The sequence below is a fragment of the Zootoca vivipara genome, chromosome Z1 (assembly GCF_965207765.1).
Source record: "Zootoca vivipara chromosome Z1, rZooViv2.hap1.1, whole genome shotgun sequence".
In the NCBI taxonomy this organism is placed as follows: Eukaryota; Metazoa; Chordata; class Lepidosauria; order Squamata; family Lacertidae; genus Zootoca; species Zootoca vivipara.
Genome location: NC_142583.1, coordinates 29266028 through 29283188, shown reverse-complemented (window position 1 = coordinate 29283188; position 17161 = coordinate 29266028). Strand labels below are relative to the sequence as shown.

Sequence of the window (17161 nt, the reverse complement as noted above, 5' to 3'; positions counted from 1 at the left end):
TGTTTTAATAACTAAGTTGTCTTTGTGCTTTGAACAAGACAAGGGATTTATACAGTACCCTCTTTATCATAGTTTCTCATGCCACAGAATTATTTTTCAATCAGCCTGAAATACATGGTTTTTGTATGTTTCGTGATGTATAAAATCAATGGTTGAATCTGTGGGCAGGTGATGGGGCTGAGTAATGGAGGGGAAGGAACTAGGTATGCTAAGCTGAGCCTGGCTGAGATGCTTGGAGAAAACATGGGATATAAATGTAATAAAATAAAGAAATTAATGTTATATGTATTTTCAAGGAACTGAGGAATAAAGCTAAGAAAAGGTTTTTAAAAAACATAACAAGAGTATATGTTTGCATCAAAGCAGGTGGCTCTGTCATATCAAAAATGCCTATAGGTGGGGCATTATATGATGCTGTCTTGTGCAACAGTCACATGTATCACCCCAACTATGTCCCAGAAAATGATGGTTGGAGTCAGCATCCTCATTCCAAGCCACTTGGGTTTGCTGGCTTTCTGGGATTTCTCACAAGTGTTTCAGTGTGATCCACTGTAGTAGTTTCTTAGGTTTGAAACTTGAAACAGATAAAAAAAAGGAGGGGAAAGTAAACACAAATTGAAATATATTGCGTTTCTGCAGTGTTGTGATTTCTAAGTCTCCTTCCTGAGATTTTTTAAGGCGTAACTTAAGGTGTTTCTCTTCATCTATTCAGAAAGGAATATAAAGTTTATAGATTAAACGTAACACACCCACTGGGGTGGCTTGGCGTTCTCCCTGAACATGAAAAAGATTGAAATATACAAATCAGCTGCCACTCTCCTTCCATCCTTCCCCAGCTCATGATTAATTCCCAGTGTTCCTTGCTTCTGAGCAAGCTGCCTTTTTCTGTATTACCTGATGAAAAGGAACCTAATATAATGTGAAATTAATCAAAACAAGGGTGTAGCAAACTGGTAACTGCAATCTTCAAAACGCTTTCAGTGAAATATTTAGAAGACTATCACAGATACCGGTAGTACAGCCAGTTAAAGGCTGATCATACCATTCAGTCTAATGAGGTTTTTTGCACAGCTGTTTCATACTGATGGTGTCTTATCTATTTTGGAATAGCTGCCATTATCAGCAACTGCAGCACTAAAAGAGCATCGCAGGCTTATTCGATGAATGTTGTTCCTTTTTCACTTTCACTTCCTCCAACAAGCTACACTCATCAGCTTATGGAGGCTGAACTATTTCTGTAGAACATAAATCCAACACTGACATGTTATAGCTGGCAGGGTATCGTTTTCAGATTGATGGCAGCCATATATATGTTTTCCAATTTTGAAAACTTTCATTTAATTGTTTTCTAATATTAATTTGAAATGTGCTTCTGTTGCAAATACTTGCATCAGGCAGATGTTTGTGACAACACTGCATGAAGACAGAATATCTACACAACATTCCAACAATTTCTCTATTACTATCATATATTTAGCAATAATCTTTTAACTTCCTTCCCACATGGCATGCATCAGAAACTTAAGTATGGAGTGGCTGTGACTCTATGCAGGGAGGGCAAATTTTATTAGCCTTGTTATGAATTGCAGTGGGTAGCACAGAGGGACCCAGCACAATGTTGACTTCCTTCCCAACTAGTTCATGCTACACTACAGTATGTAGCATCAGTATTCAACAATTTTTTAATATCAAAAGCTACTGGGTGATCTAGGGGACCCAGGTGGCGCTGTGGTTAAACCACTGAGCCTAGGGCTTGCTGATCAGAAGGTCGGCGGTTCGAATCCCTGTGACGGGGTGAGCTCCCGTTGCTTGGTCCCAGCTCCTGCCAACCTAGCAGTTCGAAAGCACGTCAAAATGCAAGTAGATAAATAGGAACCGCTACAGCGGGAAGGTAAACGGCGTTTCCATGTGCTGCTCTGGTTTGCCAGAAGCGGCTTTGTCATGCTGGCCACATGACCTGGAAGATATACGCCGGCTCCCTCGGCCAATAATGCGAGATGAGCGCGCAACCCCAGAGTCGGTCACGACTGGACCTAATGGTCAGGGGTCCCTTTACCTTTTTACTGGGTGATCTGGTAAAATCCATGAAGTAATACTACCCCTCTCATATTTTATTGACCTCTTATGACCAGGCCAAAAGCAGAGTGGAAAGGACTGGGGAAAGTTTGCATCCTGCAAGCAACGCTCAACCACTTTGCTGGAAAGGAAGAGGGAGCTGGTCCTTAATAACTATCACCTCCATTCAGTGTTGTTGTTTAAAGGGGCTTATCACTGCCTTATTTGAAGAGCCAGTAAGTCTCCTCTCCCAAAGTGAAGGATTAGCTCTTTTTAAATAAATAAAAAGTCCAAAGGAGAAAAGAACAAAAAAGGCTACAGCAGATTGACTTGATACCAAGATTCTGAATCAAGTCTCCAGGTAGACCACTGGCTAATAAACAAAGTGTTTTGTTGTTCCGAGGCTACAGAGCTTTGAAAAAGTTTGGGTAACATTGAAATTGTTGGAACAGATGGAATATGGACTTACTGACGTTGTTGCTTTCATAATATTCTGCAGTGCAGGAAAGCTAAAAAGTCCCTGTGAAGAGTTATTGGAATAAGCAGTTTTGAAAACTGAAAAGCTGCACATTCAAAGAGGACCGCAATGGATCAAAAAGTTGTATTGTGTAGCCTGCAGCTTCCCCAAATATGCTGAGGTTCTTCAAAGGCAGTTGCACAACAGTGCTCCTTTCTGAAGAATTTCATCTTACCAAAACTCAGGTTTATCTGAATGTGAAGCTTTAAACTGATACGTTGACTTGGCATAGTTGTGTCCTAATCCTTGTGCTTAGGAGCAAATATCACTTTCCATGGGCAATTCAACCTCTTATGCAGGTGTAGCCCCCATTAACTTCAGTTGGAGCTCAGTTGTTTAACTGACAACTTAGGGTGAAACGTTAGCACTTCCTGCAAGTTAACAATGTATTTTTCATGTCATTCCATCCTAATATCAGTCATTCCCAATAATTGCTGATGTATTTTCATAAGAACATTTTTTCCCCACACACACACAACTTTCAGGGAAATTTTGTTTTATTTATTAGATTCATATACCTCCCTTCAGATCTAAGGGTGGTTCACAGAATAAAACATAGAGAACAGAACTTAAAATTGTGGAAAGGAGATACTGAGACATATTCACACTTTTCTAAATGGAAGGTAATTGATTTGTAAACCTCTATAGATGTCCGCAATACATGCATCCATTTTATACTATGATATATACCGTGTTTCTCCTAAAATAAGACGTGCCTCTAAAATAAGCCATGGCACGATCTTTTAAAGGCAACAAAAAATTAGACATCCCCCAAAAATAAGACGTGTTGGGGGGGGTACCGGTACCTACCCGACCCTGACATTCGCGGGACCCTCCTGGGCAGGAAATAGCCGCCTCAACCCTGCTCTGAGGCCGTAGCAGGAGACCCGGGAACTCCCCTGCGGAAGAATCGGGCACGCGCGCAAAAAACAAGTAAGCGGCGGCTGATCCTTCTGGCCCCGATGCCGTCCGACGCCACAAAGGAGCCTCAAATGAAAGGGGGAGCGCGAGCGCTCCAACGCAGCCGTTGCTGGAGTTAGCCCCCAGGCGTCTCCAACCGAGAAGAAGCTCCGCAGAAAGCCCCCTAGGAGGTCGGAGAAAAGGCAGCTTCGTTGCTGAAGCCGCACACACCGCCGCTCTCCAGCTGATCGGCGGGGAAGCGCCCGCCCAGGCGAAGTAGGGGTGGACTCCAAGCGAAAAGCAGGCACAGCTTCCTGAGCACTCACGGCTTCTCGAGCACTGGCGGGGTGGCCGGGGCAAAGTCCCAGCCGCGCCGCACCGCACCGCACCGTACCGTGTGAAGCCCAGGGACCCGGCAGCGGGCGGCGCACAAAGCCCCAGGACCCGGCAGGAGCCAGCGGCAGCCTCAGCTGCGCCGCGCGAAGCCCCAGGACCCGGCAGCGGGATCAGTGGGCGGCGCACGAAGCCACAGGACCCGGCAAGAGCCGGCAGCAGCCTCAGCCGCGCCACGCTGCGTGAAGCCCCAGGACCCAGCAGCGGGCAGCGCGCGAAGCTGCAGGAGCCGGCAGGAGCCGGCAGCAGCCTCAGCCATGCCGCGTGAAGCCCTCGGACCCAGCAGCAGGCTCAGCGGGCGGCGCAAGAAAGCCCCGTACCATACTTAATAATGCTGTACCATGCTTACCGGTAATAAAAAAATAAGACATCCCCCGAAAATAAGCCGCGATGTATTTTTTAGAGGAAAAATAAATATAAGACGTGTCTTATTTTAGGAGAAACACGGGTATTTTAAAAAATATGAACCACATCAGTGGACAGTGAAATCTAAGAAAGATTTGTGCAAAAGAAACCAATTGCAGCAGAACAGAAAATAGCAGCTCAAAATGTCAGAATTTATTGAAGCATGTTTATACATGTCTACTTCTAGAACTTTCTATTGAATGAGGGGACATGGATTATTTTAATGTGTTTCTTGAGCAGAATATCTGTGTGCATGCTTAATAGGAAAGAAGCTCTAGAGAATGGGTGGCAATGCTGTGTCTCTCCAGATGCAGTTGAACTACACGTCCTGTCATCCCTGACCATTAACCACACTGTCTGAGGCTGATGGGAGATGGAGTCCAACAAAGTCTGGATAGCCACAGCTTAATCTACCGTGTTCCTTTTCATCAGAAGACTGATGGGTCAGAAGATGGTGCAGAGGAACAAGCTTCCCGAACTCTGAAGCCTGAAAGTTTTAATCCCCATTGCAATGTCACACTTAATGGGACCCTCATTGGTAGCTGCAATAAAAACAAAGCAATGAAACAAACTATCTGTGGAGAATGACCTGCTGCTGTGTGTTTCTTTGATTCAACCCAACATAAAGTAATTAACTGATACCCCAAAAAATCAAAATAAAACTTGAGTCTGGGACACAAATGTATTTTCTAGTGAAACTTTCTTCTTAATCATACCACATCAACTAACCACAAGTTATATCAACTAACCACACATATAGCTGAACAAACTTTGCTGAGGGTGTCCTAGAGCTGGCAAAACTACAGAAAAGGGCCACTGAGGCTGTAATCCTATGACACTTAACCTGCAAGGAAGCCCTAATAAACACAGTGAGCCTCATTTCTGAGTAAATATTAATAGGATTACTCTAAGTAAGGACACATAGGATTGCACAAATATTTTAAAGGCACGGAAAGCTTGAAGAGGATTAGTTCTTACATTTTCCCAGGTCTTCCTCTAATTTCCCAGATAGAAGCTTTTGTCCTCACAGCAGCCCTGTGAGGAGGTTAGGCTTAGACCAGGGTAGTCCAGCTTTTCATACCAAGTGGGTTGCAAGAGTACACAGGGTAGGGGGAACAAGGCCAAAATTGGATATTGCGGGTTCACCATCATGGTGAGCACGATTTGCGGTGGGGGCTTAACAAAACACTCCTGAGTCCAAAGGTGGGGGCATGAGTGGTCACTCCTCTGTTGCTGGGCAAATTCGGATGTTGCGATTTTGTGGGTCAGCCCCCTGGGTTTAAAAGCCAAGGAAAGAGGTTTCTCTTTCTCTTTGGCTGCTTTTCGGATCCCCACCCTCCCTCCGCTGTTTTTTAGGCCTCTGTGTTGACATTGCTGTGCCTCTCAAGGGGTCGCCTGTATTCAGGGGCCTGGTAGGAATTTTTCCATTTGGCTGATTGGCTGGTGCCATCTGGTTTTTGCCTACTGCATAGCAAATAAGTCACAACTTGTAAGGTTGGCAGTTAGGCATTGGTTATTGGTTTTATATGGGGTCTGTTGACTTCGTTGGCCCCTTGTGTTAATGCTTGAGTTAGGGGAAATACCGGTCAGGAATACAGGGGCTCTATGCAGTGTCCATATCGCCGGTAGGGGACTAGCAACACGCATGAGCCTCTGGGAGACTGAGGGGAGAGGGGAGAGCCTATTGGACCCAACTCCCTGTCTCTCCCTGTAGGGTTTCCCCTTGTTGACAAGGCGAGTTTATTTCTGTCCTTAGGTGACAGTTGGAGAACCAATGCCTATGCAACCACTCACTGGTTTGATTTGTATTCAATAAAAGTTGTGGCCAAATTCATGCCAAAAACCATTAAACAAAAATTCTGCCTATGGTGTGAGTTATTTGAGGTGTGGTTTGGGGGACCTCCACACTCAATTCTCCCCAGCCCTTGCTCTGCCTTCCCAAAGCTGGCTAAACGACTGTGGGAAGGAGGCACAAAGCTCTAGCAGGGTCCTTGATCTTCTCATCATCTCTACATGTGACATTGGGAACAGGGCATCTCCGCTTCCTGCCACACCATTAAATCACAACCTTATCTCTTTTCTGACAGCAATGTTTGTTATTTTTTGTAGAGTTGTGGAAATTTGTGGTGTGTACATTGGGACCATTTGGGGTGAGTGGTGCAGGCGTTAGGAATGATTTCCCACAATGCCAGGAGTAGCTTAAGGTATGTTTTAAAGAGATTTTAAAAAAATTAAAAAAATAAAATAGAAGTATGTCAACGAGGGTTTCAGGCAAAACAAAGCAAATGTCAGCAAAATGACAGGTTGCAAAATTGGAGTGACTTTTCACATATCTCATAAATATGTAAACCTTGGCTTAGTTGACAAGTTATTGTCAAGAGCAATTTGAAATTGTTACCATTAATTATGTCATATGGGTGTCATTTAGACATTGGTGTGTTAACAATGATCGGATTATGTACGTACGACATTCACAAAGTATTTATTTCTATCACAAAAGTCATGCTTCCTCTGTTTTGCAGGCCACAAAATCGCTTAGCTAATTTAACATTCCAAGACTTCTTTGCACTTGAACTCCTTGGGAAAGAGTTACTAGATAAATTTTACCTGTATAATGAGTACGTTGGTTTAAACACACACACTTCAGAAACAGAGGAGAAATTATGAGGCTGCTTATGTGGCACTGTGGGTTAAACCACAGAGCCTAGGGCTTGCCGATCAGAAGGTCGGCAGTTCAAATCCCTGTGATGGGATGAGCTCCCGTTGCTCGGTCCCTGCTCCTGCCAACCTAGCAGTTCGAAAGCACGTCAAAGTGCAAGTAGATAAATAGGTACAGCTCCAAGAGGGAAGGTAAACAGCGTTTCCGTGCGCTACTCTGGTTCGCCAGAAGCGGCTTTGTCATGCTGGGCACATGACCTGGAAGCTGTACGCCGGCTTCCTCGGCCAATAAAGCAAGATGAGCGCCGCAACCCCAGAGTCGGTCACAACTGGACCTAATGGTCAGGGGTCCCTTTACATTTACCTTTATGCTATATAATGTTCCTCAGATGGAGATATTTATGCGGCCAGTCACAGATCTTATTTCTTAACATGTTCTCAATTGTGTTCGTTCTTATTTACAAAATAGTAGCTTTGAGGTGGGAAATATATGCTGTTCAGGCCACATTCAATTCCTGAAGCACTTTCTTTAACACTGGGTCCAAGTACAAAATCCCAGCTTCACATATTTTTTAAAAAACAGTCAGGGTGTGTTCACACCACGACTTCAGTCACATTTCATTTGTGTGTCTTCCTGGCTCCCTCTGAAATAATCTTTATGTTGCTACATAGACATTTTCTGCCCAGGGCTGGTGCAGAGTAGTGACTAAGAGAGGAAAACAGGGATCAGGAAGTTCTTGGGTCGAATCTCATGTCCGCAATCAATTCACTAGGTAGCCTTAGGCAAGGCAGTCTCTCTCAGCCTTAGTCCTCCCAGCTAAGACAACCAACCATGCCCTAGGGCCCCCCCAACCTCTGATCCTGGCATCCAGCTAAAGTGTGGGCATGTTTTAAGGGGGCATGTTCAGTGTAGGAGAGAATGAGCCAATGTAAACCTGAACTGGGCAATACCAGGGATGGCTATGGGCAGGATTCCTGTTTTGCACTAGATGACCCTCGGGGTCCCTTCCAAATCTACAGTTCTACGTTGTGCTTCTTGATTCTCTCTCTGCATCTGTGCACACCCTTCGCTCCTTGTTTCTTCCAGTGCAGTTCTTAAAGGAGCATCCCTTTTTCTGATAATCAAATGGATAGCACCTATCCATTGTATCCAATAATATGTTCCAAAAAACAACAGCAGCATGAATGTGAAAGAAAACAAAAAAAATCATCCCCACACCCCCCCCCCACACACAAATGACATCTGAATATACAGTGGTACCTCGGTTTATGAACACAATTGGTTCCGGAAGTCTGTTCATAAACTGAAGCGTTCATAAACTGAAGCGAACTTTCCCATTGAAAGTAATGGAAAGTGGATTAATCCGTTCCAGACGGTCCACGGAGTAAGCGTTCATAAACTGAAGCGAACTTTTCCATTGAAAGTAATGGAAAGTGGATTAATCCGTTCCAGACGGGTCCGTGAAGTACTTAAACTGAAGCGTTCATAAACTGAAACATGGGTGTAATTGGTTCCAGAAGTCTGTTCATAAACTGAAGCGTTCATAAACTGAAGTGAACTTTCCCATTAAAAGTAATGGAAAGTGAATTAATCCGTTCCAGATGGGTCCGCGGCGTTCATAAACCGAAAATTCATAAACCGAGGTGTTCATAAACTGAGGTTCCACTGTATTAAGCACTGTCTTTGTGGTGCTTTGGGTTGTCTTGTAGGTCTTCTTTGGAGTTTTTCGCCCAGGGTAGGATATTTCTGGCATTTGCCGCAGCTTACCGTCGCATTGTTGAGAATCTGCTTTCTCAGCATGACATGGTGCCCCGGGTTCAAGTTCCTCAGCGTTCCCTTCTATGAGTTGAAGATGCCATCTGTTCATCCTGTACGATTCACCACTCGATGTCAAGACCCTCTCACCCCACCCGTCTGGAGCTTGATAAACCATATGGTTGTTTTTTGTTGCATAGCAGGAGCGCAAAGCAGGGACTGGCAAGGCGCATGTTGGGCACCCCCCTCCCTGTCAGTTCTGGATGCATTTTGCACTGGTGACTTACTGGAATCGTTTCATTGGTTATTTCAGTCGTGGATGTTTATAGTTTAATGATTTGGTGGAGTTGTTTTATTGCTCATTTTAGTTATGGTATATTTTTAATTATTCTGTATTGGGTTTTATGTTTTGTAAAATGCTTAGAAGCCATATGGGTGTTAAGCAGTGGTGTGTGTGTGTGTGTGTGTGTGTGTGTGTGTGTGTGTGTGTAAAGAAGAAGATGAAGAAGAAATGTGTAGGCGTCGTTCATACCCTATTTGCCCCAATTCAGATAAATTATTAGAGGAGGGGGAAACATCAAATAGTGTTACCACTGATTTTCTTGGCAATGCCTTTGCGTCTTTAACAACTGCACGACAGGCAGAAAACCAAACTGAGTAACTTTCACTATCACTTCATGCTGCACTGTTTTAATTTCTTGTGACCACATAGCTACTTTAGGGCCAGGCAGTGTCAGTGGGGCAGGGGCAACTCTAACATAGGAGCAGGAAGGTTGGCAACCTTGATTTAAGTGCATCTCAGGGAGCTGAACTAAGCGTTTGGGCATTCTGCTTGGGCACGCTTAATTACCAGGAGAAAAAAGCAAACTGTCTTGCTGCTGCTATTCTTTCTATAAACTCATGTCTGCATTAAATGAAGATAAAGATGGCCACACACACACACACACACACACACACACACACTACAATGGAGAATTTGTTTATAGGCTATCAGTAAAGCGGACATAATGCTGCCCTTCATCATTGCTTGTCATACCACTGACAACCTATAAAACTTCTGCTTCTGCATAACTCTTTATTTGTCTGTTCCTGTGCCAGCTTAGACCCTGACAGGTGCCTGGCATGTATCAGCAGTATGATTTATTACCTCATTTAATAAACAATGTGAAGAAAAGAATGAGATATTTTCTTTTAAAATTACAAATTAGGAGCCTCCTCTCTCTGTTTAATGACAAGAGCCCTGGCTTCATCTCTATTTGAGGTGCTCCATTTATTGCCCGGGCGGTGGGGTTGCTGCCTGTTGTTGGGGTTTTTTGTCGCTCTACAGCCTGTCCCTGGAAGTGAAATTTATGCAATACCCCAGCATACAAATGAAAGCATCCTAGCTGAATATTATATTGACATGGCAAGCTTTCCTGAATGGATTCCACTGACAATAAATAGCCTGGATGTGTTGTCTTCCGAAGATTTAATGACCACTTCATTTCAGTTGGATTTCTCTTTTCCACATAATAATATAATTCTGCAGAAAAATTGCCCAGACATTTCCCTCCCCACCTCACACCCCCGCTTCTACTCTCGACACAGAGTATGTAGGTTTATGGGAATGCTAGACTTTGCCAGCTTTGAGCAGACTTGCCATGGCTAGGGACATTTCCATGCAACCACTTCATGCTCTGAACACACCGGTGTGGACAGTCATTTCCTCTTTCCAGAGAAACCTGGCAACTGTCAATCTGTGAAGTATATGTAAACCAGGAGCATGTCTGAAAATATGCAGCCAATAGGTCTTAGACTTTTTGTGAGGTTTTCCCCACCTAGTGCCTGCCTCTCCTTCTTGTTGGATGCCCCACTCCCCTACAAGCACAGATTGCTCTGTGATCCTTGGCTGTCTGTATCTAACTCATTTGATGCCCAAGCCCCTCTGAATCTGCCCCTTTTGGCTCAGGACTCAGACAAATCCAGCGCACAGCCCTACTATTTACATTAAAAAACCATGTACACATGCTTGCATCACAATCACACAATTAATTGCATCCATGTAATTCATGGCTGGGACACGGGTGGTGCTGTGGTCTAAAACACAGAGCCTAGGGCTTGCCGATCAGAAGTTCGTTGGTTTGAATCCCTGCAACGGGGTGAGCTCCCGTTGTTTGGTCCCTGCTCCTGCCCACCTAGCAGTTCGAAAGCACATCGAAGTGCAAGTAGATCAATAGGTACCACTCCAGCGGTAAGGTAAACCATGTTTCCGTGCACTGCTGTGGTTCACCAGAAGTGGCTTAGTCATGCTGGCCACATGACCCGGAAGCTGTACAACGGCTCCCTCAGCCAGTAAAGCAAGATGAGCGCCGCAACCCCAGAGTCGTTCACAACTAGACCTAATGGTCAGGGGTCCCTTTACCCTTTACCTTTAATTCATGGCTAGCCTAGCCCATGGTGGCTGGTAGGAATAGGTGAAGTTTTCCGTTTTGACTTCTGTTCCCTTTGCATTTTTCCAATCTTATGTTCAGTACTCTGCATTTCCACACAAGTTTGCATTTTAAAAAGAAGTCATTGTGAAAATTATTTAGCATGTTGGTGTGATTTTTTCCTAATGTACACATTGTGCACACTATTCTGCCTAAGTACACATCTTTGCGAATAATTCTTTTTTGTGCTATTTTCACTAATATATGCATTTTATGCACTTTACCTAATATATGCATTTTGTTACACATTACTTAGCTAGAGAATTGCATTGCAAACTTTGGAAAGTGTGAATTTTAAAGGATGGCTGTTCACTTACTGTTTTGGAAAGTGTTGATTAGGTAGGCTCACTTTAAATGACTACTCACTACTGGGGGGGGCATCCTTCACAACTGGAGATACATATGGTTTGATCTATTCAAAGAAAGAAATGAATTGGATAGGGTGAGGTGCTTCGTGCAGTGTTTGTTTGTTTGTTTCTTTTTTGTTATGAATGTACTCAATAAAGTTGTCTTTGAAAGGGCAAAACTGCAGGCGGTGATACAATTCTGTTGTTTATGTTGAATTAGAAGGCAAAAAGAGAAACGGAAAACTCCCAAAGGCACCGTCTCCTGATGCAAACGCAGAAGGATTGAATAAGACAAAATACTGCTTGCTTTTATTAGCAAAGTCTTTGCAACTGTTCACTTGCTACAAGCTGTTGTCCAATTGCTGAGGTTGCTCTAAAGTTGATTCCCTCTTGGCCTTACCCGTCAAAGCCCGTCAGTTATCTTGACTTCACAGCCCAATTTTTTTTCTGTGTGTCTTTTTGCATAATTAATAGGACTAGCAAGCCCACTTGGAAAGGGCATCATTTACAAAACCATATGCCAGAATGTTCATCTGGCCTTAGGCAGAAGGCACTGGAGGGTCAATGAACACCCTGCAGTCATTTTGGCTGTGATTATATGGTTGATGGAAATTTGCCAACAGTGAATGTGCCGTGAAAAGGTCTAAAATGTCACTGGCTTCCTCTGTGTGTTTAAACATTTGCAATTTATGAAGCATTTCAGAACGGGCTCTGCAAATAATAAGGAACTCTGAATGCGCTAGAAAGGAAAGCTATTGAGTGCTGTGTTGGTAAATATTATGTGTCGTCCAGTGTCATATGTTCTCAGCTCAACCATTCATAGGTAATGTTTCCATGTTCTCCTCCATGTCTTTGCAGAACACTTGAGAGAAAAGCTGGAGGAATATATGGCACGTTTTGTCAAAGTGAGAATTGTGCGCACCAAAAAACGGGAAGGGCTCATTCGCACCAGACTACTTGGAGCCTCAATAGCTAAAGGAGAAGTCTTGACCTTCCTCGACTCCCATTGTGAAGTCAACGTGAACTGGCTGCCTCCTTTACTTAGTAAGTTATACTGGAACTTACAACATTAGGATTTTCATGGTACTGAAACATATACTTTATCTCATGAATACGAATACATTCAGGATGCACAATTTGTGGCTTCCAAAATTTTATTTAGGACAACCTGCCAACAGCATCTATAACTCACCTGTATATTTGGACCTGGAAGTGAAACTTCCTAGACTGTGATGCAAAATAGGATTAGCAGAAGAAACATGATGAGAATTAAAATGTTTAGGATGGAACTCTTATTCATTTGGGCTGAATTCAGCACTGGCAGCTGGAGTTGCCCACTAATGGATCTTGAGGTGGCATGTTTTGAAACAGCCTTCCCCAATCTGGTGTCGCCCAGATGTTTTGGACCACAACTCTCATCAGCCCCAGCCAGCACAGCTGTTGTATTCTGAAACATTTGGAAAGCACCATGTTCGGTGACAGTTGTTTTAGATTTGAACATCTGACCCTATTCTGTGCCTTTTATAGAATTATTTGTTTATGTTGTTAAGAAGAACTTAAAAATGAATATTTCCCCATATAATTTAGTTACTTTTCCACTAGTCCAACCTATTGAGGATGGAACAAAAAATGTAAAAAAAAAAAATCCTTCCAGCAGCACTTTAGAGACCAACTAAGTTTGTCATAGGTCATAGGTATGAAGAAGTGTATCTGAAGAAGTGTGCATGCACACAAAAGCTCATACCTATGACGAACTTAGTTGGTCTCTAAGGTGCTGCTGGAAGGATTTTTTTAATTAAAAAATTGTTCCGACTACGTCAGACCAACACGGCTACCTACCTGTAACTAGTACTATTGAGGATGGATGAGCAACAATGGAAAACACAGCACTTGAACCAGGAGGACATGTCCACTTGGATGATTCTGGCACATCTGCTTGGGGGAAAAATTCAGAACTGTTATATTGGGGGCTTACTTAACATGGAACTTTGGAAATCTGAGCCTGTTGACCATTTACCAGCTTAATCAATGGCTCCCACCAAGAGAAGCTATCATAGCTATGCATCTAATGTGTTCTACGGGCTCTCTGTTTTGTTTAGTCATTGGCCGTAACAGAAAAGATTTGATTTGATTTGACCTATGCACCAGATTTTGCATTTTTCATGAATGTTGTAAAACAGCTCTCAACAACTTAACTATACATCAAAATATACATGCTGAGAGAAAATATACTTTTTAAATATTTGAGATGGGTATTGTGAGGGGGAAAGAGTACAGAGAGCCCCCCCCCATCCTGAGGAGTAGTTCCTCCACCAGCAGCGGGGGCAGCAGCGAGGGGGAGCAGTCCAGTGGGGAAGGAGGAAGTAGGGGACGGGGCTCTGGCAGGATAGCAGAGCCTCTGCTGCACGTGGGAGAGGAAGTGAGAGAGGGGGGAAAGGGGGAGAAGGAAAACATGGAAAGGAGACCTTTTTCCCCTCCGGTTCCGGAATTGCGCAGGAGGAAGCGCGGAAGGAGATTTGGGGTGCCCAGACTCTTATGTTGGAGGAAAACGTGGGAAGCGTCCCTCCAGGGTTCTGGGTCAGACTGAGAACATGTACCCTGTACAGCTCTAGCACTGTAAATAGCCTGCACACAATAAAAGCATGAAAAGGCAACGGTCTAGAGAGTCGTTACTTTAGAGTAGTCGCAGCGCACCTCTGTGACAGGTATGTTGCTCAGATTAAAACATTAACAGAAAAGAATTCTGTGTCAAAGTGACGCAGGCAAGAATTAAATAGATATGCTCCTGCCTTGCCTTTGACCTCAGCTGCTATCAGAGAAGAAGCTGAGTTGCAGAAGTCTGATGTTCATATTTTAGGAGCCGGAATGAGCAGCATTTTCTCAGTGCATTCTTGCTGTACACACTCAAAGCTAAAATGACCATTCTTTTGCTTTCTGGTTTTTATTTTTTTATTTTTTTGCTTGCTCGCTGACTCCTTAGGTGACAGATTGGGGACAGCTTAGAGCAGCAAAGTGACAGAGATATAGATGGCTTGACTTCTGTGGGTCTCGCTGGGATGTGACTCTCTTTGAAGAACTATAATGGCTTCTAATCACAGGCCGAGTGCGTCAAGCCCATTGCAGATAGAGGCCAGATGCAGATTTGAAAACTGAAATGATTTTCGGGCCATGGGGAGATGCTGAGGCAATTTTCAAAACTTTGAGAGGCGGAGGAAGAGGAGAAGTAAAAGCCTAAGGGATTCACTTTGTGGTAAATGTGATAGATGGCTTGGCTAGACGTACCTTCTTTTTTGTATTTTTATGCTTTTGTCTTTCAGATCAGATTGCGCTAAACCATAAGACCATTGTGTGTCCCATGATCGATGTCATTGACCACAATCACTTTGGGTACGAGGCACAAGCAGGAGATGCCATGCGTGGAGCCTTCGACTGGGAGATGTACTACAAAAGAATACCAATTCCACCAGAGCTCCTGAGGGCTGATCCCAGTGACCCTTTTGAGTAAGTAGCAGCGATACCAAGCATTAGAATGAGACATCGCAGGCAGCAGTTGAAAGAACTGTGGCTGCAGCAATAGAGGCAGGGCCTTCTGGGCAAATTAACCACAAATTAAAGATGGCAAATGGGAAGCAGCAACAAGCAAGAGAATGGTGGGAAAGGTCAAGATGTGGAATCGCAAAAAGGGGCAGATCACTCTCTAGAGTTCCACTGCCACGCCGCTGCTCTCATTTCAGCAAGGAAGAATCCAGCCGGCAAAAGATTCCTGTTCTTTACTGCTAGCAGGGGGGAATATTGGGGGTGATTGGGGAATAAATGCATCTGTGCTGATTTTTGTTGCTATTCCATGGAGTAGCCTTTGAAGAGACATTAGTTTATTATTTCTTTGCTAGAGATTGATGCAACAGATGAATCAAAAGTAAGCTTGTTTTCAGCTAGTAAAGCCCCTATGTATGATTGATGGTGTTGCTACCATATACATCCTGCTATAATTTAAACACAGGGGTATAAGGCAGCTGACTTGTGAATAATCTCAGATAAGACATCGCCTTATCCCTGGTATTGGGTGGATGAGATAATTCACAGTAACAATCTCCCAAGGCGCCACCAAGTTGAGTCCATTTTTACTTTGATTTTATTTTTGCCTGTCATGCAAAGGGGGATTTATCCTCATCAGCCAAGAAAGTGAGAGGAGAGGGCACCAAGAGAGAGGAAGTGGAGTTATGGCCAACGATCAAAACCACAAGCCAGTTAAACTGAAGTGCTTAGTATTCAGAAGCTGATTCGGCTCTTTTCATGTTAGAGGGACTAAATCAGGAGGCGTTCAAGATGCTGCTGTTAAATGGAGCCCCATGTATGTAACCGAATAACACTAACGTCATCAAACACCATTATTTTGTGCACAGATGCTAGTTACTCTTATTAAAGTACCGAGTAGCATTCAGACATGATACCGGTAGCTGCCAACTTTCCTTTTTACGACTATGAACAGGCAAGAAAGGGTATATGATTACTGTGGTCAAGCCCTCTTGGACAGTGGATTTGCATTCCTGAAATAACCACAGCAAGAAGACCAAGGCTGTGGGAAAGCAGGGAATCCCTGGCCCAATGACCCATTGACCCACACCAGCTTGACAAAGCACTGCGAGGTCGGAACAAGATAGAACATGGTAAGATAAAGCTGGACATAAGGCAAATCAGGACAATCAGGGAGCTTATTGGTCCAGCAAATGCCTGGAGCCAGCTGTGGTGTTAAGTAGATTTATGGCAAAGACGGTGTCCCAGGCTCTTCCTCCTTGTAGGAACACTGTGGGTTTAAAGGAACTGTATTTTATTCCGGAGGTTTGTACTGAAGCCTTCTGCTGCTTCTGGACATTGTATGGCAGTAGAGGAATATCCTTCCCAGCTGCATGTGCTCCTGGAAATCAGTCCAGTTGGAGTCAGAGGTATGAGGTTTGCCTAACTTCTAGGCACCAGGGATGGAGGGATTGTCTTCCCCTAGATAGAAATTTGAACCAGCCTCTCCCAGGTCCTAATCCAAACAGTCTCTAGCCACTACAGTACTTTGCTGAAGTTCAGTCCCAGGACATCAACAAAATTTCACCACCAGTCTTGAAGCTTTGCACTTTTCCAAAAAGTGTGCTTAATTGCTTTAAGCACAATTGATCAGCCCATTTGTTTGGGATTATCAAGGCTTGCTCTTTTCTTAGAGGAAGCAACGCAGACTGGAGTTTTTTCTTGTTTGAGATTTACATTATGTTCCTAAAGTTTGGTAGTACATAACTCCCAGCGGAGGGACAAGTGCAACTTTAAAGGGAGATTAAAATCTGTTTGTTCTGTTTAAAAGTCTAAGAACTATTAATGCCTCCCCTGGTACTTCTAGCTTTTAACTGCATTTCACTCCTCAATAAATCTACCTGCTGCAATAAAATAGGGAGCACACGACTGCAGGCCACGTAAACAGCACCAACAGGCCATACCAAGAGGTTTGCATATCCATTTGCTTTACAAAAGGTCATAGAGCTGAATGGAGCCTCAGAGATCATCCAGCTCAACCTCCAGCACAATAAAGCAAAGTAAACTTCACTCTTCCAAAAATGCTCAAGTGATAGCTCTATCTTAAAATGACTGCCTTTGCTTTGGTTAAATCCACCAGTGAAATTAT

At 43.7% G+C, this 17161-nt stretch overlaps 1 protein-coding gene across 1 annotated transcript in view; it reads left to right on the top strand.

Moving 5' to 3' along the window:
• Nucleotides 1-17161, top strand: part of GALNTL6 (polypeptide N-acetylgalactosaminyltransferase like 6) — a 464562-nt gene that overhangs the window by 361638 nt on the left and 85763 nt on the right. The window contains exons 6-7 of the mRNA XM_060278706.2: nt 12358-12543; nt 14817-15000. Coding sequence (XP_060134689.2) covers nt 12358-12543; nt 14817-15000 — 370 coding nt within the window. The remainder of the gene's footprint in view (nt 1-12357; nt 12544-14816; nt 15001-17161) is intronic.